At 42.5% G+C, this 21,283-nt stretch overlaps 1 protein-coding gene across 13 annotated transcripts in view; it reads left to right on the top strand.

Moving 5' to 3' along the window:
* U4-U6-60K (U4-U6 small nuclear riboprotein factor 60K) overlaps positions 1-20,787 on the top strand; it is an 89,000-nt gene extending 68,213 nt beyond the window's left edge. For 4 of the 13 annotated variants that reach the window (XM_075692593.1, XM_075692601.1, XM_075692679.1 and 1 more), the window contains exons 16-17: positions 3,893-4,038; positions 7,927-8,090. In XM_075692593.1, the coding sequence (XP_075548708.1) occupies positions 3,893-4,038; positions 7,927-8,075 (295 nt within the window). In that variant the 3' untranslated portion in view covers positions 8,076-8,090. Of the gene's footprint in view, positions 1-3,892; positions 4,044-4,561; positions 4,725-6,725; positions 7,027-7,926; positions 8,091-18,216 lie in introns of those variants that run through there. The other 9 variants (XR_012828471.1, XM_075692636.1, XM_075692628.1 and 6 more) reach the window with 7 other exon arrangements.
* Positions 20,788-21,283: the final 496 nt, after the last annotated feature.

Below are 21,283 nucleotides of genomic sequence, written 5' to 3' on the forward strand. Positions count from 1 at the left end.
TGCTGTAATCATCCACCAACAGAAGTCTGTCATTGTCAGTGAAGGGACTCAAAGTGTAGATCTCTGACTGTTAACATACAGCTCTGTTTTCAATCAGGTTTTGCTTTTCAGCTCCGTAAGTGTCCTCTTGGGCACTCTTAATCTAATAAGTCTTTGCCTGATTGAGCTCTTCGGCACTGAGACCACCATAAAGATTTCACCTTTCATCTTTCTAAGGAATTAAAAGACCCAAACAGTAACACGAGGAAGCCTGAACAACCAGCTATACTTCATTATGTCTATGATGGTCTCCATCTTAGAAACTGAAGACACCTGCAGCACCATTTTCTCTTTCCTTTTCTCTGGTTCTACTTCAGTCATTCGTGCAGTCTCTTTATCGCAAATGGACATTCTTGCCAGTCTTTGAGCAGCCAAGGAGGACCATTCCATCAGAGTGTGCTGACTGTTTCTGAACTGATGTGCCTCGCGTGAGGCAATATGCAGGATTTGCATTTCCAGGGCGATGTTTCCACTGTTGAGGGGCACTCAAGCTCTGAATTTTGCTAACTCTATGTTGCACAAATGCTTTCCATTTGGTAGTGTGGCTCTGAATTCAGTGCAGTGCAACAGTGGAGTCTGTCCAGAAAAATGCTGTTGCAGACATGCCCACTTACTTAGAAACGTATCTTGCTAGACGTGCTCCTATCACAGCTGCCATTAGCTCCAGCCTAGGCAACAAAAGACACTTTAACGGTGCTACTCTTGATTCGGCACAAATTAGTTCCACATTAAAGCTGTTATTGCCATCATCTCTTTGCATGTAGGCGCATGCACCATACGCTTCTGGACTCGCGTCACAGAACATGTGCATGTTGAAGCGACTTATCTCAACCTACTTTGTGATGCATCGCTTGAAAATGAGTAGCTGAAGGTTAGGCAGTTCATTGCACCACATCTTCCACGTTTTCTCCAAGTCATCCGGCAATGGTGAATCCCAGTTGACTGCTCTTTCACACAAATGCTGAAACAGTATTTTTGCTTGGATAACGAATGAACTGGCTATTCCAAGAGGGTCAAAAATCCTAGCAGATGCTTGCAGTACTGTACGCTTGGTGCTTATATTGCATCTGACATCACTCGGAATGCTTTCTGTAGGAATGGAAAGGAGATTATTTTCTGGTTTCCAGCGCAGACCAAGAACCTTACATATCCTGTCGGGGTGTTCTATGATGTCATTGTCCTCCAATAAGCCTCAATAGTTCTGCAGAATTTGTGGCCCACTTATGCAGCTTCATGCCTGCGTCTGCCATGATTGCCTTTGCAACTCTATATACAGTTAAATCTCGATATAATGAACTTCAGTATAACGAAATTCTCGATATAATGAAGTATTTAACTTTTCATTACCTCTTGTCCATAGAACACCATGTATTTAAATCCTCAATATAACGAAGTGTGTTTGTATGTGATTTCAATATAATGAAATTTCACTGCCGCTGCAAAAAAATACCAAGACAGTAAATGGAAACTTCTGTGGACGCAGATGGTTAAACGATTGACTTACAAGCGGCTGTTTGCAAACACCTCTCAGATCCCACCGCTTAAGTGGAGCCGCATCATGTTCCCTATAAAGTCCCAAGTGCGATAAGATCCTATCGCGCCCCGCGCACGGTGTGCTGTAGGTGCGAGTGAAAGTTGCGAGGGTGAGACAAGAAAGATGGTGGCTTCACGAGTGACGCCTTCCCGCGCAAGTAAAGGGAAAGAGAGGGAGGGGAGTGAGCTCGTAACGCGATCAAGCGCGCGCGAGTGGGTGGAGTGGAGAGTAAGGTGACGCGCGACTCGATTTTTGTCGCACGTCTCGGCCGGCCGTGGCTGCACATGGCTGTAAGCACGGCTGAGTGCATATGCAGCCACACACCCTCCTTTAGAGGTAATCTGCCGCGTGTCAAAAGAGTGGGCATGCCAAGAAGGCGTGGCACGATGTAAGCTGTCTTCCTGTGCATTAGTATTAGAGGTTGCATAATCTAGAGTTTCGGTGACACATTAGAGCGAGAGGCAGACGAAACATTTGCTTCCCGCTGCTGGCGCTTTTCCTGATAGCGTCGTCCTAGTGCGGGCGACGCTACTAGCCACGGGGGCGGAGTGCACGCAAAAGCGTGGCCGGCTTAGCTTAATTTGTACAGTTGATGTGCTTAATGTACTGGTGATGCTGATTGCAGTGATAATGTAGGCGCATTGCTACTCGGACCACTGATGATGTGCAAAAAGGAATTGCATTGGAATAGAATTGCTGCATTATTCCAGCCCTTGTCTCGATTCATGACTACTGTATGCACAGTGAACAATTTTCTTTGCAAGTGCTGCCTCCACAGTGATAGAGAAAAGCAATGGCATGTAGATTTGCTTGTAATGTTGGTGCACACGGGCTGCTTTCTTTCATGTGCAGTGTGCTTAGTACTACTGAGATTGGTTCCACCATTCGGTGTTAATAACAGCTTAAATCATCAAGTGTAACAGTGCTGCCTACAACCACAATAAACGCGTGGCTCCACTTTTCCACTGCGTTGTGAGCAGCACACGTATTGCATTCCGCCAGGCTTGATTTTCATGTGAAGCCAGCATGCGACTTGTGCAAACATCTGCATTTGAACTCTGAAGTTATGTAGGCAATGAATTAATGCTTAGAAACAACTTTGCTTACCCCAGCATATTGTAATGTATTTTAAGTATTTATCTCGAATGGAATGTTTTAACACAAGTTTGGGATAAGCAGAATTTCACTTTATTTGTGTACTCCAGTTTTGAAGCGTTTAGTGCAGGAACTCAAGTGTGTAAAACAGTCGTCACACACTGAAGTTGCACTTCACCAGCAGTACATTTGTAGCATGGCAAAAAAGAGGAAGTGGAGGAAGCGATAAGTGCACATACCGTGCATTGTATACGTATGCACTAATTATTGTTGCTGCGAACACCTTTGCAGTAGCAGCATAGGTAGAACAAGGCTGTAAGCATGGCCGTTGGAAGGCGTACTGTAATTGAAGTAACAAGATGGCACTGCCAGTGCTGTTGTGCACACCCATCTTTTGTGTACCGGTAAACAGCTGCAATACATTTATGGGTAAGCTAAAGCTCTGATGAGTTTTTCTCGTGACGGAATTGGAATGCAATATCCTGAAAATTAGTGATGCACTATGTGCCGTCCTGTACGATAAAACACTTTTGGAAGAACCTGAATCGTCACCGGGCTTAATGCGACACAAGGTGAATCACACACTTTGTGTAAATCGTTGGACAGTGCACATATGTCAGTTGTAAAAGGTCTTTATTTTGTGCAATGCTGTGACCTCTATACAGCTTTGAAAAAAACATTACATTTTTTTCACATGCACAGCATTAAAATGTAGAGTGTGATCTTCATGCCCAACCAATAAAAATGAACAGCATAAACTTGTGTACTTTCTGCCAAAAATTGTTGGTGTGAGATGCTGTGGTTGGCATGGAAACTGATTTCTTGGGCGAAACTAAAATATTATATGCTTTGATCTTGGCACTTTCACTGCTGCTGAATCATTGTCAGGTCATATAGTAAGCAAACTAGGAATAAAAACAGCATGCTTAATTTGCATTCCAAGGCCCCTTTAAATGTTTGTCAATTTCTTGTCCTTTCGCCAAACTACCTACATCATAATGTCAAAAAATGTCACCTACTCACTTCTTCACGATGAAGTTATTTGCCAGCAGAGCTGTACCCTCTTATAATTGAATTAATAATGGGGCAGTTAATTTTTGTGTTATAAGATTTAATGTAAAATTATGTCATATGGTAGTCTTTTCAAAGCAAAAGCGAGCACTGACTGTTGTGAGCAATGAAGGTTTCAATTTTTACTGCTGATATATTGTTCTGCTGTTTCAGATCTGGTCCAATCCTGAATGGACTCCAATACATAGCCTCAGTGGTCACGATGGCAAAATTATGGGTGCTGACATTTCACCTAATGGGAAATACTTGGCGACATCATCCTTTGACCGCACATTTAAGCTTTGGACTCCAGAATAAAAGTAAAGGTTTATTTTTGTAATGTATGTTCTAATCTGGGGATACCTTGAGAGATGTTCTTTGGTGTAGTGCAGTGGTTTGTTTGTTTCTGGACTGAAAAAAAAAATACCTCATGACGTTCGAAGCTAAACGATTGACAGTTACCTGTCTGGTTGTGTTAAATATACAAAGTGAGTGACACGTCCAACCAAAACATAGGATTTATTATACTTGACTTTTTAGGGCCATCTTGGCTCCTTCCTAATGTGTTAAATGACAGATGGCAAACAGCGCAGCTTTATAAAAGATTTTGATAAGGAGAGGTTTTTTTGCACGTGGGCTTGTATGTTTGTTGTCTCGATATGATTGACAGGTGGGATAAACAGAGAAGGGGTGCGTGCATAAGAAAGTGGGTATAAATTGATTTTTGTTAATTTGACCCTGATGGGACCAACGAAATTGATCTAGTTATTTGGCAGGTTGAATTAAACAAAAGGCAGGACAGTGCTGAAGCATACCGCTGATTTTTATGCCATTATTTTCCAGATTCTAACAAGCCCCTGAATCGAATGCCCACCTACCTTCTATGTGTTCAGTGTAGAAAACTGTAGAAATGACAGAGCTCGTAAACAAAGTATAAATCAAAAGTACATCCTATTCTTTTGCAATAAAAATATAGCTTGCCTCCGATTCTGACAATTCTGGAGCAGGTCAGCACTGAATGCTGCAGACACTATTTTTTTCTTAATTTATTGTAATATTCGAAGTTTTCGTAAAAATGAGAATCTACTTCTGGCATTACTATCAGAGCATGATTTCAAGTTCGACATAATAGCCTTATCAGAAACTTGGTTAAAAAGGGGTGAACCAATACACGTTCCAGGTTACATAATTTTAACTAGGAGTGTGTGAATATTATATTTTTTAATTTTCGTACTCGCTTCAAAAAATGGATATTCGAAAATGTTCTGATATTCAGTTTGATACAAATATTTGGATCAAATCTAATATATTGTTCACTGTGCGGGAGCAAGCATGGTTCTTAGCATCTGTTTCTATCTACTCTAAGAATATTGGGGCGATTTCGTACTGAATTTCAGGATAATTTTGTGCTGCTAGCGAAATTTTGCCTGTAAAGCACACTTAGCCACTAAACGTCTAATCTTTGCCGGAAAACCATGCCCTCAATAGCAAGGTTCCAACATTACAAATTAACCGAAATTTCTGATAAATGCATGTGCATATCATTATTTGATATTCAAAGCTAAGAATTAGTATTTTATTCGTATTAGAAAATTTTAATAGTCGCACACTCCTTTACACAAATAGGGTTTCATCATCCTGAGGCAGGGGAGTGGCAGCTGCGTTTAGCAGTTTGGCAGCTGCGGCAGATGAAGCACTTCCACCAGTTGCGTCGCCCATTGTTTAGAAAGAACTGGCTGACATTATTTTGTATTATGATTATATTTTCACGTGGAAGGGACAGTGAAGAATGACACAGTGTCAAAAGTGTGAGTTACAAATTTAACTCTTTATTGGGTGAACTTGTGCCCAGTAAAACAAAGTAACACTCAAGCACAAAGATAGTGGCGAGCGGAGTCGGCAATCGTCGAAAATCTGATCTGCGGTTCAAGCGCGTCGGCTTTTATACATGACTCGTTGAAGGTTACAGTGTAATCGCTGGTGCCTGCGTGGCTTCCAAAAAGTACTACACAATTTGCGTCATGCATACAATCGGATTACAAAACGCTTTGGTGACACAGTCAACGGATAGAACTATTGATAAAATTCGAGAAACTTTCAATACATGCAGGTGTGTCGTGTCGAGGGATAACATTTAACATTTATTGGCCGGTGAAAAGCAGTGACTGAAGAAAGATAGAGGAGTGAATAGACGACGAGTGGTACTCTGGCACCATTTTGTAGCGTTTGTCACAGAGCACGTCTCGCGTGGTACTATGCTTTTCTTCACATGCTTTTGCCATACCCTCCTTCTCTGCTTTACTCCTCGCGCTTCCTTTGCCATCGCCGCCTTTTATTGCCTGCTGCGCTCTGTGTTACTCATTCATCCTTCACTGTTCTGCCTGTTCACTCAGTTATGCCGATACTGGTGCTCGCTGCAGGAACGGCCGCCTAAGTGCTGCACTCTAAAAAGAGCCTTGCGGATTATGAAGTTCCCTAGCACATACAATTGAAGCAGACCACTTTATTCAAGAACTCCCGCATACTACCATTTCTACTTGTATTTGGATTAAGGGTGTCATGTAACGACCATAGCATCATAAACAACCACCCACTGACATTAAGCCTGTTTAATGTACCAACCTCTAGCACTAGATAGGTGAGCAACGTAAATTTCAATCTCTCTGCCACTCCTAATGTCTGTGGTCAGTGGTCTTTGCAATTTTATAGTGTGAAAATCTGGAATATATTGCTACTTAGCACTAAAGTGACTAAAAATTTCAGACTTGCAGTTAAATGCATTTTATTGGCAAGGATATAATTCCACATGTACATTTTTCATAGTGCTTGTTTCTATTATCTCTTAATCTTTATCGTGATGAGCTATTAATGTGTGAAAGTAGGGGCTTCCACTTGCTTAAGCTATCGGCCCAACAGTTTTGTGGTGTACTGTTTTCATTTAAATCAATAAAAAAAATTTGTGCTACTAAAATACAGAAGATGAAACCAGCAAATTTCACCTTTACAGAATGGAACTTTATTTGCCCTAAATGTCCAACGTCATCACTCTCAGACAGCAGTTTATCACTGTCCATGAACCACAACGTGCTTGTCTGGCCATGAACCACTACATTACATGTTGGACCTTCTGAGTTTATGAAACGACTCTGCAATAATCACAAATGGGATGATAACCCACACCTAGACTAACCGCTCTGCTAGTTCATCCTGCGACATGGGTGGTTCTCTGGAACACCAAAAACATGTGACATGACTTGTTCTGCTGGCTTAGCATGTAAAATAAAATTGTTTGAATGCGCTTTCGTAATTGATGATTGAAAGCGACTCATCATTATTGTCTTAAGCCATACAAGAACTTTCTCTGTCGCCAACTTGTGATAGCAGTGGCAATGACACTGGCTTTGCAGGCTCTGGTATTAGGCTGTTGTGATTGCTAATGTGGTTTTCATTTAGTATCCAAATGGCACCGCACAGTCAATTTTCAGACCAATCTTGGAAAATAAGGTGTGTATTACAATTGGGTAAATACTGTAATTATTAATTGGTGAGCTACGATTTGCTTGAAAATCACGCTGGGCAGGCTAAAAATAAGCATTTTTGGTGAAAATGGATGTGTGCGAGACATTCACTGTCCCATGATCACTGCCGAGACAGACTCTGCTGCTAACGGAATCACTATTACGGTCACCATTGGGGTCAGGCGCACGCGTGCAGACCAGTCAAGTTTGAATTATCCAAGTCGAGGCCAATTTTAGGATTGAAATAATGAAAGTTTGGGCCCATAGAAATAAATGTATAGGCACCGGGCAGGACATTTGGTTGGTATCAAATTAACCAAAAGTAATTAAACGGAGTCAAATCAGTGCAAGTTCACTATAGTAATAGTTTTAGCAGAACAATCCCTGCACTCGGCTCTACTAGCGAGCGGGAATGAAAGTGTGCGTGTGCTGAATATTCTGCCGCGAGTGTGTGAGTGGAAGGGTGCCTCCATTCCGCTGGAGAGCTCGCCAAGCAGCGTGAACAAGAGAGGAGCGCGCAAGCGCGGTGAGCTTGACCAACGAAAATGCAAAATGGCTGCCACCACTGTTGCAGGTCAGCTGATCTGCTTGGGAGATACTTTGCATTTTTGACAGAGTGCCTAACGAAACGAGATTAGGGTAAAACTTGGCGCAAAAAATGCAGTTGGGAATACAATGATTTGTTGACAGGTACACAAGTGGAATATCAAGTGCCTTCGACTCGGCCAGTCTCGCAGCCTTCGGGTGACAATGCATCTGCCCGGGTAAAAAAAAAAAAAAAGAATCATCAGTCGTTTAAAAATTGCAACGTTAAAAAGTATATCATCGCTTGGCACTGATAAACTTGAATTTGCTATATACGTTCTGCTGTTTCATTTTCTACCACCAAGTGGCACAGTATATGACTGCATGCCCGCCGAATGCGTAATGCTCTGCAAAAATCTATCTTTTTCCAGGGTTTAATCATTGTAGGATTTTGCTTTTTAAAAGGCAATTTTATTGTTGGCATCTTCTGAATAGGGATTGTCGCTTCCTTTTGCAACCACAAAAGAAAACAGGACTTGTCTCCTGACGAAATACCGTATTTAGTTGCATAATAAACACGCTTGCATAAGGAACGCAGCCCCCACTTTTCCATTCAAGAAGTGTGGTCTTCTTTTTCTTTTTCTGGCATAATGATTTACCCTGAACTTGCTGCCATGAAGTAGGAGATACATGGTACGATTCGGCGTCTGATATGGCATTCAGCGGGTACGACTGTGTCCAATGCCTTGTCGGACGCCAAATTGTAGTGCGTCTCCTACTTTTATTGCGATAATAATTATATGGATGCTCCAGGCACTTTTTTGCCGTCGCCGCCGTCGCCGAGTGCCGTATGGTGTAGATATAAGTGAAAGCATGTGAGGGCAGCCAACGGTCATGGCTCAATCTCACGCGCTGTCTTTTGTCGTGCAAAAGGCCTCGGAGAGGGGGGGAGGCGGGGGGACAGCTTTGTACTCTGGCAGCAACTGCGTATAGCACAACCGTGCCTGAGGGGCGCCGACGATCGTGGCTCATTCTCCCGCGTACAACGGAGGAAAGCGGGAAGGAAACACGCCGTCTTCCATCGCACGCATGGCGCCGGGAGGAGGCGGGGTGCGCGGTATTTTACTCTGGCAGCCAGCAACTGTACACTGCGCAGCTGCCGCGTTGCAGGCTGAGTTGATGGCGGGCTCTTACCTTTGTGCGTGCTGCGTTTTCACTGCTCAATTTGCGTTGAAGCGAATGTTTGCAAGTTTATCCGGCTAATAAAGCTACTATCCTTACTTCGTGTAGCTCTCTACACATTTGCTATCGCAATCGATGGTTTGCATTTCGGGTGAAACGGACTTTTTAGAGGTGGCTGCGGAAAAGAAAAATATCACTCAAGATGTTACTCCGCATAATCTATGCAACCCCCAACTTTGCGCATATTTTTGGGGAAAAGTGCGTCCATTATGCGAGTAAATACAGTATGTGCAATCAAGGACCTTCAGCAGGAGACAAGCATATACGTCCAGCAGGGTTCTCCTCAAATTTTTGAGGGGTGGACATCTTGTTAATAAGATGGTTGGAGGGGGTGGATACGCATGTAAATAAGTTTTTTTTTTTACAGTGAAGCTTCCTTTGTTTACTTTCCAGAGTTTGGCGTGGCTGCCTGTCTGTTGGGTCTGTTGCTATGTCAGTAGATATATTTGTGGATATAGATGAAAAAGCTACAAGAAAGTATACCCGCAAAGTGACCTATACAGTCAAACCTCAATATAACAGTTGTAATACTTGCAGCGGAAAACTTTGTTAAATCGGTAATTTTATTAATCGATGTTTTCAATTTGCACTAGTAAAAATAATTTCACAAATTCCCAGAACTTTCCTGGTGCATGGTATCTTATCAGTGAGCACTTATAAACAAATTGCAAGAAGGTCAGTCCGTAATTGCGCAATTATGAGCACCGGGGCTTGCTATGAAGATTGCATTAAGAGCAATGCATCGGCATGGCTCACGGCATTCGAGGTTTTGTGCGTTGTTGTGCAGTTCCGTAAATCTTGGGACGCCATGGCTGGCCCTGCTTAGTGCCCGCAGCCACCATCAGATGGTGCCTTTAAATTAAAAACAAAAGTAAAAAATTGCGAATAATTCGTCTTTGTAGCGAAAAAAGAAAGCCACAGTTTCGTCTGAGAGGCAAAGCATCCATGGTGATAACATAGAGATTGCACAAAGTAAGGTTCATAGTTTTAATGGCTGTATAAATTGCAGTAAACATTTACTTGCTAAATAAATTAACAAGCTCGGTGTAACACATGCAGAGGCAAATATGAACAGGTCTTCCTGAGTGATCATGAAATGTGAGAACACTTGTGTACTTATATTTAAGTGCACATTAAATAATAATTTCACAAATTCCCAGAACTTTCCTGGTGGATGGTATCTGGTAACCCAGGTGATCCAAATTATTCCGGAGTCTCTCACTATGGTGTGCCTCATAATCAGATCATGGTTTTGCCTCATAAAACCCCACAATTTTTTTCTCTGAGTGACCATGAACACTCACTGTCACAACGCTAGGGTGATGAAGAGTGCCGACAGCAGTGTTCGAACAATTCGTGCTACCTATCGCTTCACTGCGTCTTGGAGACTTGAGGTTACATGCGCGTCAAGGCATTAGTCTTCTTGACTTGCCCTTTGCATTTGGCTGCAGATTACCTCCATGATACGGAACATGGACTGCGTATGTGCTCAGCTGCATGGACAGCCATTCGCAGCCATGGCCAGAGTAGAGGAGTATGCTAGGGGTGAGGGCAGATGGGGCGTGCATCTCGTGCCCCTCCTCCCCCATATGTCCTGCTACGATTCCTATATAAAACCTCAATTTAAGTCGGCTCACCGATATCTCTGAAGCACACTGATTTGTTAATAGAATTGTGCATTATATTTCACAGATTCTTTGGTTTACTTTACTTTGATTTAGCCATTTGGTATGCACCATAGGGGGTGTGCATGTTCTTTGCTATTTCTCCAGGATGGGTACACAATCCTTAAAAAATTGCTTGATGCGTGTCATACTTTCCTGTGCATACATCTGTCATGACTATTCTTCTTTTAACAAGCATCATACATCGCCCTTGTGACATTGCTCCGTATGCGTCTCACACTGTTCATCCACCAGATTTGGAGTTTGCATTTCGGGATAGCTTTTGAATGATGCAGTGCATAAACATAAAACGAACAAAATTGTGCACATCGCTGTTAGTTGTAAAGCATTTAATTAACCATTTTACATAAGTAACTTCAGAGAGATTCCAACATGTGTGTTGGCTCTGAAGCTCTTTTTTTTTTTTTGGTCTATTTTTTTTCATTCTGAATGGTACATTCAACAATTTTGCACTTTGGATGCATTAATGGAAGAAAGGTGAGCCAGCGACATGCCAAACATTGCCGAGACAAAGAAGTGCGCAGGACACTGCTGTCAAAATTTGTGTGAAATGCGTGCCAGCGATTCAAATATGCGTCAGCCAATAGCTGCACTTCCTGTGCACCAAGGCATCAGTAATGAATAGTGACAGTACGGCTTCCTTTTTTCACTCTCATCTTTTGCTTTTGTTTTTGCACGGTGAAATGCGATGATGTGGCTATCTGAAGCTCGGATCTCTCCTCTTATGACGGCATCAAGAGGGTCATGTTGTGCTGACGAAAAGCCGTGGGATCCACAGTATGATGGCATCTCCCACAGCCCATTTTTGTCGACTGCACACTATAAATGTGCTATTTTCTGATATTCTACTTTGCATTTCTTTCGAATATTTGCCCACACCATAATATAACACCTCAGAATTGCAGAAAAATAATGTAATTGCAAATTTTTTATGAAGTTAACCATTATAGTTGCAGAGTTCTCCCTGAAAGGGGTGGGTGATAAATTGGAGCATTGGCAGTATTTCCCCTGCCACTCACTGTGGGAAAAATTCCAATTTCTGGAAAACATTTATTGGCAGTGAAAGGAAAGCTACAGTCTACAGCCTTCCTCTAAATAGCCTCTCAGTATTTGCATTTCTTTAAGCTGAGAATTAAAAACATATATCTTATTTACTATTGTGTCTATATTAAAATAAGACCTACCAACATGCGCCACTCTGCAGTAAATATTTTTTCGCTTTGTTCCATGTCTTAGCAAATGCAAAGCTGTTGCAAGTACAGTGAAAGCTCATTAATTCGAACTTCAATAATTCGAATTTATGTATAATTCAAACTGTACGATTTGGTCCGGCCAAGCTCCACAAACGTCTATGCATAAAAAAGCCCGTTAATTCAAACGGGAGAATGTTCCGCCATGGATAATTCGAACTACGCGCCACCGTGCCGGCAGCTTGGTGCCTGGCACACGGCCAGAGAAATGCGCCTACTGCCTACACACAAGGCTGCGTTGCCTTGCCTCCTCTCCGTTCTACATTGACCTCCGAGACTTCTTGCCTGTCGCAAATCTTGGGGGCTTTGCAAATCTCCTTTGCTGACTATGTCAACGTGGACGAGAGTGCAGTGGTGTGTGTTGCGCTGGCATATGAGGACAAAATTTCTCAGGTCAGAAGCGCTGAACCTGTCGCTGCCAGTGACGAGGTGGAGGAGGAAGACGAAGCTTCAGTGCGGTCTTCCGCTGCGGAGGTCATGACTAGATTGAACGCTACCCGTTTCTTCTTCAGTTTTGAAGAAGGCGAAGAGGAGGCCTTCCGCCACATTCGCTCGTTAGAGCAAAAAGTGCTAGCTGTTGCCTTCAAGGAAGAAAGGCAGACTATGATCACGGACTTTTTCAAGCATTCCATTTCTGACATGCACTACTGCTTCCAAATTGCAGTGTGCTGTTGTTCTCCTTCACTTTCGTTAGTTCAAACTTTCGTTAATTCGAACTGAAGTGGCTTCCCCTTGCGGTTCGAATTAACGAGCTTTTACTGTAGTAAGCAATGCTGATTCACTACCTGCCCTGATAAACCAAAGGAATTGCTGTCAAGCCATGTCATACTACTTGGTTCAGTAACACATACAAAAGCTACACTGCTGTAGATTTCTCTTCATTACAACAGAAAGTTGTCGTGAGTATAACAATTTCTGTGGAGGACAAGGGACAACAGCATAGTTCTTTTCAACACACAGGACTGCAAGAAGGTATTAATATTACAGAACAGTCGAGCAAATGAAAAACAAAAGGGTCCCACCTCAAGAACCCAGTAAGTCTCGAACAAGAAGCTGCCCAAGATCTTTCATAAACAGCCCAATTTTTGGAACCTTGAATGGCAGCTAAAAGGACAATAAAATAACATATTAAGGCAAGCTAGATTAAAAGGTTAGGCTGCTGTAATAACAAATTCATCATTTGTAGGGAGGACAGAGCTTTTGTAAGAAAGAAAATAGCAGATTGGCTTGGCGTCTTCTATTTCAGACGATGGTACCTGTCATTTCATGTCAGCACACTGGCTGAGACACAGAAAGTGGCAGAGAGGGAGCTCACGTGGTGATTATGTCAGCTCGTCTGTTTCAGTATAGGTGATTCAAATTGAGAAGCAGCAGAGAGAGCTTCAGTGGCACTTTTCTGTGCAACAAATTTGGAAATTGGCACACAGTCATCTGTCAACTAACTTGGAGCTTAATATTTTTCTTTGTGTCCCTTTAGTATGGAGGAGCAGAGTGCAAACATTCTGTGGCCTAGCAAAAATTCACAAACCCTGAATTCTATAGAGTTTCCTACAATGTATTAGAGGTAACTCTGGCACTGCAATCGCTGAGCCATCATGGGAATGATGGGAAATGCATGGATTTGTCTGATCTTCATGCTTGTGGATTGAGACGTTCTTGTGGATTTGTTTTTTTACGCTTTGTATGCCTTCATTGTCGTAAATTTCAAAGCAATCTATATTTTTCAAAGTGTAGAGGACGCTGCAAACACACAATCGCTACTACTTGCAGCGGTTCAGCTTGTCAAGGTGGCCAAATCAAAACATGCCAAGTGTCTCGAGGCACTAGCTTGCCTGCGGTAAATTCGTAAGGGCCTTACATGTCGTTTGTTGATGCATCCGTGTTGTAATGGTTTCAATATTGGGTGCCTATGCTAGAGGTACTGTGTTTTAATCCTGCCATCGTACAATTTTAATAATGTTTAATTGTTTATGACGTGGTACATTGTTGAAAATGAGTTTTCAAAGTTGCGAAGCTGTTTGAAGCCAGAAGGACGAAATTTAGGCAAATCCATCTACTTCCCATAATTCCAATGCTGGCTTAACCGCTCCCATTGCAGCTCCCCTAGACACTAGTGCCAGAGTTCCCTGTAGTAATTATTGTATGAAATTCTATGCTGAACTCATCTGCGCCTAATTGTTACTTCTCATGTTCTCTAGTGCAGTCAGCATCCACGCACTTATGCTGGATTATATTACCACTTCCTGGAAAGGCAGCTTTCCACGTCTGCAGTTCTTATTTGACCTGATGTTAAAAATACAGTAAAATGTCGCAACAATGAAATTCACAGGCTGTGGGAAAAAAATGTTGTAGTGGGAATTTTATTGCTGTGAAAATCGAGTGAAAAAAAAAAACAAAATGAAAAGCATCTAGCAGCTGCTTATTTCCATAAATAATTTCACCTGTTTATGCTTTTGCGCCAGCAGTGACTGAATGCTTTGCTTTCAGTTGATGAGCTGCATTGCAACGTCGTCGTCGTGAGCGCCAAGAATGCAGCGGAATGTGTCAAAGGAGTCCATCACTTGCAATGCGCTGTGTACATTATGCGCGATGGAAGCATCACGAAAGCGTTTAAAGATCTCATTGTCATCCAGCTCTTCATGGTCAATCAAGTCCATGTTGGTGTCCACATAGTCGTGGAGTTGCGACGCCATATGGCAACTCTGTCAGGAACACTGCTGGCTGTCCCTGGGGCTAACTCCTAGCCAACATCGCCTTCATTGCGGGCTTATGCATCATTATTTGGACTAGTCGGGGGCTGATTTTCAGGATGAGACTCCACACGCACAATATAGTTTATAACTTCGTGCCGCATCGACATCCAGGCATTCGTAATCATCTGCACTCCCATGAACAAGTTTACTTTGGTGGCACGGCCAAATGCACTCAATTAGCCTTGAATGGTGGGCATGCTCCACACACTGGATCAAACCTTGATTTAGAGGCTGATGAGTGAAGTGCTTTTAGGTGGAAAAAAATTCACTTAACATTCATGAGTTCGAGAATGTCCATGTCATGTGCCGAACAGTTCACAACCAAACAAACCTTGCGGGTTTGCCTCGTAATATCCTTGTCAAATGCAATGAGCCAGTGAACAAAAGTGGCTTGAATCATCCACAAACGGCTATTTGAGACTTTCTTCGCCAGCAGGCTTCACATGCTTTTAAAGCAGCATGGCTTGCTGCTCTTGTCGATGAAAAAGTGGAGGCTGCTTATTCAACCCATCGATATTTGTGCAGAGCAGAACAATGATGTGCTTTTAAAGTGAATAGCTTTCTTTGCCTCTTTTTTCCAGTTTTGTGGTTTGCTGGTAGCCAGTCGTCAGACTCTTCAAGGAAAATGTTTGTTCGCTTGTTCATTTGTTTGTTAGTTCGTTTGGGCTGTTCGCTTACATTGACAATCTTGGTTTCTGCACTGTTTTTAACTCTGCTTCCCCTCATGTCATCATTGCTCCTTCAATTGAAGTGCCCTGGCCAACATCTCGTAAAACAGATTGGTCTTGTGTGCATTGTAGGATGACACACTTTCAGAGTCGCCGCACATCACTTTGCTGATGTTGTGATGACACTCCTTGAACTAGTTTAACCACCTGGCGTTCGCTTGTCTTGAGGTCATCACTGAAGCCCAGTGTGCAGATGTAGTTGAGTGTCTTTTATTGGGTCATGCTTCCACTGATCGGGATCATCATTGTCCTCATTCCACAAAACTAGGTGTAAAGTGCCTTGTCAAAATCTTCATGCCTTCAGCTGGGTGGTTTTCTCTCATTGCACGGATGCACCCAATGCTAGCACCTTCGAGATGCTTGTTTTATATTTGAGTGTTATTGACAATGACCTAGCTGAGATACCAATTTTCTTGGCAGTGTTTTTTTTTTTCCTTCTGGTTGCTGCCTTGGCAAATGTTCGAGCCTTCCACTCTTATGAATGAATTTTTCTCTTCTTACTTGGGGCTACTGCCATTAGCACTCGCTACGGAGCTTACCGCTATCTTTGAAAAAAAATTATGCAGATCCACGCACTGTGGGATTCGATGCAAGCGAAGCTTTCCATGCTGGATGCTTTGATTGACGATAATTGGCGTTGATGTTGATGGCTAAAGCTTAATTTCTTCAACGTTTAGTCTAACGCGAGAGTCGTGAGTTGATGTTAAACGTTGCCTTGTGTGCACCACTGGTGTTTGTCTGCGTAGTACACAGAACACACAGGGAGAGGTGTTTGCTTGAGGCATTGTGCGCCATATTTCATAACCTCTGAGAGGGTTGAGCATTGTCATTGTCTCGCATGGCACATCCCACCGTGGCAGAAGCATTAAACTTGAATTGGATTATGGGTCTGTACTTGTCAAAACCACGATCTGATCAAGAGGCACGCCGTAGTGGCAGACTCCGGATTAATTTTGACACTCGTGATGTTCTTTAATGTGTCCCAAAATCGAAGTGCTCGTGCGTTTCCTATTTTGCCCCCGTCGAAATGCGGCTGCTGTGGTTGGGATCAAACCCGCGACCTCTAGCAATGCCATAGCTGCAAAGCTACTGCAGCGGGCACAGAAGTGTCGATTTGACAGTCAACCACTTCTGTTTTGTCGTGGTGTTGCCTGGAGCCTGCGGTGCACTTTAATGCGGCTCTGCTTTTGCACACCCTGCATAGTTTGTCCGCTTGACATATTTCCATGGTGTTTATTTTTTCAGAAATAGCAGCAACGTACTGTACCTTGAACTTAAGCTTATCCGGTTTCCCCGCAACCGCTGTTGTATAGTAGTAGGGTTTCCTTGCCTTCTCACGTCACCTCCCCTCCCCCCCCACTCCCTTGTATGGGAACTGTCTCTTCGCCTTCCTCCTCCCTACAGTTCTATCTACCTCCGCTCTGGACTCCCACCTTAGCAGAAAAGGAAGCACTGCAGTTTCTGCAATGCTTCTGAGGGGAGTCACGGATAATTACAGCTTTCAAGAGGCTAATGTAGCAACGCCCTGGGAGCTCCAGAGGGCATTGTGACGTGGTGGGGTGAAAATGAGTTTCTCTTGTCTTTCCTGTCTGACTCGCTCCTGTCATGTATACACACGCTCAACGCCCTCATAGCCCCCCCCCCCCCCCCCCCCGGCGTCGCGGTGTGCCGGGCAGCAGCAGCAGCAGCAGTGGGAAGTTGAAGGAAGAGGCAAAGAAAGCTTTGGTTTAAAAAAAAGTGTGCAATCATTGCATTTTATCCATACTATAATTTCCTGATGAAGATTGGACTCCGGCCAAAGCATCAGTACCGTGCGAAGAGCGATGGAACAAAAAATGTTAAGCATAACATTAAGATACAGGCAGACAATGGTGCTGATTAGAGAGAAAACGGGGTAGCTGATATTTTAGTTGACATTAAGGGGTAAAAATGGAGACGGGCAGGCACTGTGATGCATAGGGCTGATAACTAGTGGTCTATTAGACTTCTATAATAGGTGCCAAAGGAAGGGAATTGCAGTCCAGGACATTAGAGAATTAGGTGGTGTGGTGAAATAGGAAGTTTACAGGCATAAGATAAAGTCAGCTTGCACAACACCGGTAATTCGAGGTCGCCAGGAAAGGCCCCCGTCCTGCAGTGGACATAAATAGGCTGATGATGATGATGACAGAGACGAAAAAGAGCTTGAATAGTGTGTCGGAGATTAGTGAAGCAGCAGTGTACTAGCTTTCCAGTGAACCCTAACAGCAGATAAAGCTAGCTTGTCAACGCAGTAGCCGAGCATAATACATAATGGTGTCCCCCATGGTTTTGCCCGATTTTGGCAGGTCTTGTATGATTTTTGCACTTTTATGGCTGTTTAGGGTCTGGAATCGGGAAATGAGTTTGTTTTCCTGACCGCTCTACTCAATTTCACAAGTCTTTTGCATCACTGTGGAAGCTGCAGGATTCGTTAGCCAATAGGAAGGCTGAATGCCCCTTGAGATGTGTTCATCCATGCCATATCATCTGCTCAGCGGCTGCTAAATTTGCCGTATATGATGTGCCTGTGCAAGCGTTCTAAGATGTCGTGTATCGCTGTAGCTTATCATGTACCGAGCAAAAACAAAACTCTCTGATCGTGCCATTAATCGCAGTTATGCCAGGAACTATATTCCTCTACACAAAGATGTTGCCTTTGTATGCCTCGTGCCTTTGGCAATGCTGCAAATGACCTGCGAGACGGAGTATAGTGTTAAATAACATCATAAATATAGTTTCTGTGCTTTTATGTGTGTTTCTGTTTCTTCTCTGGTAGATTGAGTGATTTCACCTCAAGAAGTTCTATTGAACTGGGAGAGCTTTCAAAAGGTAATTTGCTGTGGAGGAAACTTTGGTACATTGAAGTCTATGGGAGCCTGACAGGGAATTTAAAAGACTTCATTTAGCTGAGTTTGATTGTATGCCTTGAATATGATGGTTGTCCAGTCTCCCTAGTGCACGAGATCTGTCACCTCCTGGAACTCTAACTCTTGCGTACTTAATTTTCATTCAGAGTTGAATACTATGGCCAGATAAAAGAACATTTGCAAAGGCCTCAATTTTGGTCACCATGGCTTTGAGGAAATGCTCAATACTGCATACGTTTAACTCCATATTTTTTCTCAGTACATAGATGACTGCTTCTGTATCGTAAAATCATAAGCTGAAAACCTTCCCAACCACATGAATGCCAATGAACTTTGCATAAAGTTCACATTGAAATGTAAAAAAGTTAGCTCCCTCCCATTTCTCGACACAAAAGGTAACCAAAGTGGCAACTTTCTAAAAATGTTCCATCTACCATAAACCAACTCGTATTGATCACTTGCTACGCTGCAAATTAAACCATCCAGCATGCAGCAAAGTCTCAATTATAAATACGGGTGTGTAAATTTCAAAATTTCAAATATGAATCGAACTGTTGCTATCGATTCAAGAAATCAGTATCCTAAATTGTGGAATATTTGTTTCTGTTTGAATATAAGGGACACGAACACTCTGGAGGGAGAAAACCAGTGCAAGTGAGGACATTCCAAGTGTTTCTGCTGCAGGAGGGCTACAGTTGCGCAAAGGCACCAGTTTCTGTGTGAACACATGGGGCAGATAAGTTAGCTGAATAATTTTCAGTCACTCAGTAAAAATTCACTTTTAAGCAGACTATACATCAATTTGTTGTCTCCGATTCTGTTCGGACATTCTCATTATGTGTGCATCCCTTTAAATCAATGTGGGGTGCTGTATTATCACACTTCTCCAACGAATACAGCACTGTACGTGCATCTGTTGACATGCTGTTCCCTTGTGTTATTGATATTGCCGTGGTGCTCCAGATAACAAAACTAACTTCCGCGCAAGCTTCATCTTTCACTTAGTTTAGAAATTAGAAAATATTCCATTCATTATTCGGATGTCTCCTTTCTCAGATATTCCTAATTGAGTCTAAAATTTCATTATTCAAGTGTCCCTAGTTATAGATAGTTTATTGAAAGGAGCAGAAACTTATTAAACATTGTAATAGGGCACAAACAAGGAAAAAAACAACGATCCTCATTGTGTTCAGACAAGGACTACCAGTACTTGATTTGGAAAACCGTCTGATGATGCTACCACCTTTCGCTTTGCTGTTGCCTCAGAAACGTATTTCCCTACCATAGTTCAAAAGCGTCAGCGAGGCCATTGGTAAAAATACCGTGAATAACCTCCTTTTGATGTCAAAAGACCACCCCACAAGAGAAAAGCGTTGAATTGTCATTTTGTAGGATCCAATGGGCTGACTGTCCAGTGAAATATACTTGAGAAACGAAAAATATGAATGAAAGAATCGGGGCAACATAACAAAGTAGTGTGGGCCCTTGCTTGAAATAAGCATGGTGCCATTGTTAAACATTCAAAGATACCGACCACAATGGTGCTCTAAAGCAAACAAATTCGGCAAATGGAAACCGCCAAAGAATGCTGTTGTTAGTGTCATGGTACATCCGTGCCATGCTGAGTGACATTAGTTGTTTCAAGGATAACCTCCCCCATGTCCATGTCCAAAACAAGGAGAGATGGAGGCAACACACTACAGCATCGTCACCATCCCCTGATCCATGTATTCCTTCCCTGTCTATCAATCATATGCTAGGAAGCAAGCATACTAGTGTACATGAAACACCTCTTCCTATCATTGTGATCTTTAAATCTGTACTGTTTGCCATCTGTGATTTACCCCCCAAGGGAGAAGCCGAGTTGGTCCTGAAAAAATAGGCTGTATAAATCCCAGTTTTTGGTTGAGCACTGTTCACTTTGTGATGTGAAAGTGCGGTCGCACTATGCCAGCAGGGCACTGATGATCTGTATAGAATTTGTTGGTGAGAAACGGGCCGCCCACATTGAGCTCAGGCGATAAAAAGTCCTTGTAGTATGACAGGCGATGCCAGCAAACTCAGTCTGCCGACCATCAGCGTGCGCAGCGATTATATTCATGCCACATTTTTTGTTTGTATACTTGCTTTTTGCTGTGCACCTCCAGGCACATTCTATGAAGCAATGCTAAGCCTCTTTGTATTTTATATATTCACTTCACGGTCCATGTCAGAGCCCGTGGTGCATTGCTGCACTACCATTTTGTTTCTGGGTCACTCCATGCCATCTCTCCTAACTGAGACACTTGATCATCTTTTGCATTTCTTTTGGAAAAGTATCTTTTGAGTACAAAATTTTTTAGCCATGTGAGCACTGGTGGAATTTTGTCAAACAGCAAACCATGTTGTGAGCTTGTCAAAATTGAGTGTATTTGTGAAACATAAAGCTGGCAGTTATGTAATAGTCATTCTTATTTCATTAAAAACAATGCTTTCAATCACTGTTTGTTGTTTTTATTTCTATAATACTGTAATGAAATAACAAAATCATATATTTTTTTAGAAACCAACATGAATTTAGAAAATGTTATTTGTACCTGCATTTATAAATTTGTTGATTAGAGAGGAAATAGTCCACAAAAATGTGATGTTAAAGCATTCATGCAGTAAACAACTTGCTGAAGCAACTGAGCAGCAGATTCTTGATACTGATGTCTAAATTAGGCCATCACTATTGCACTTAAAGCTAAAGTGGCCCCCTTACGCAAGCTATATAAGCCCTTTCTTGAAGTGCTGCGAGTGTCCCTAACTTGTGTTATTTCCTCATAAATCCTTCATATTATGTACGTCTATAGATGTATCCTGTTCATCCTTTCCCAAATGGTCTACAAATAAGCCCAAATTGCATATGTTGTGTGTTGCTATGTATTATAGTAGCACTTCTGTCTTTCGCAGATGGATTGTTTCATTGTATGTGTGCAACTTTATTTCAGCCAT

The sequence above is a fragment of the Dermacentor variabilis genome, chromosome 1 (assembly GCF_050947875.1).
Source record: "Dermacentor variabilis isolate Ectoservices chromosome 1, ASM5094787v1, whole genome shotgun sequence".
In the NCBI taxonomy this organism is placed as follows: domain Eukaryota; kingdom Metazoa; phylum Arthropoda; class Arachnida; order Ixodida; family Ixodidae; genus Dermacentor; species Dermacentor variabilis.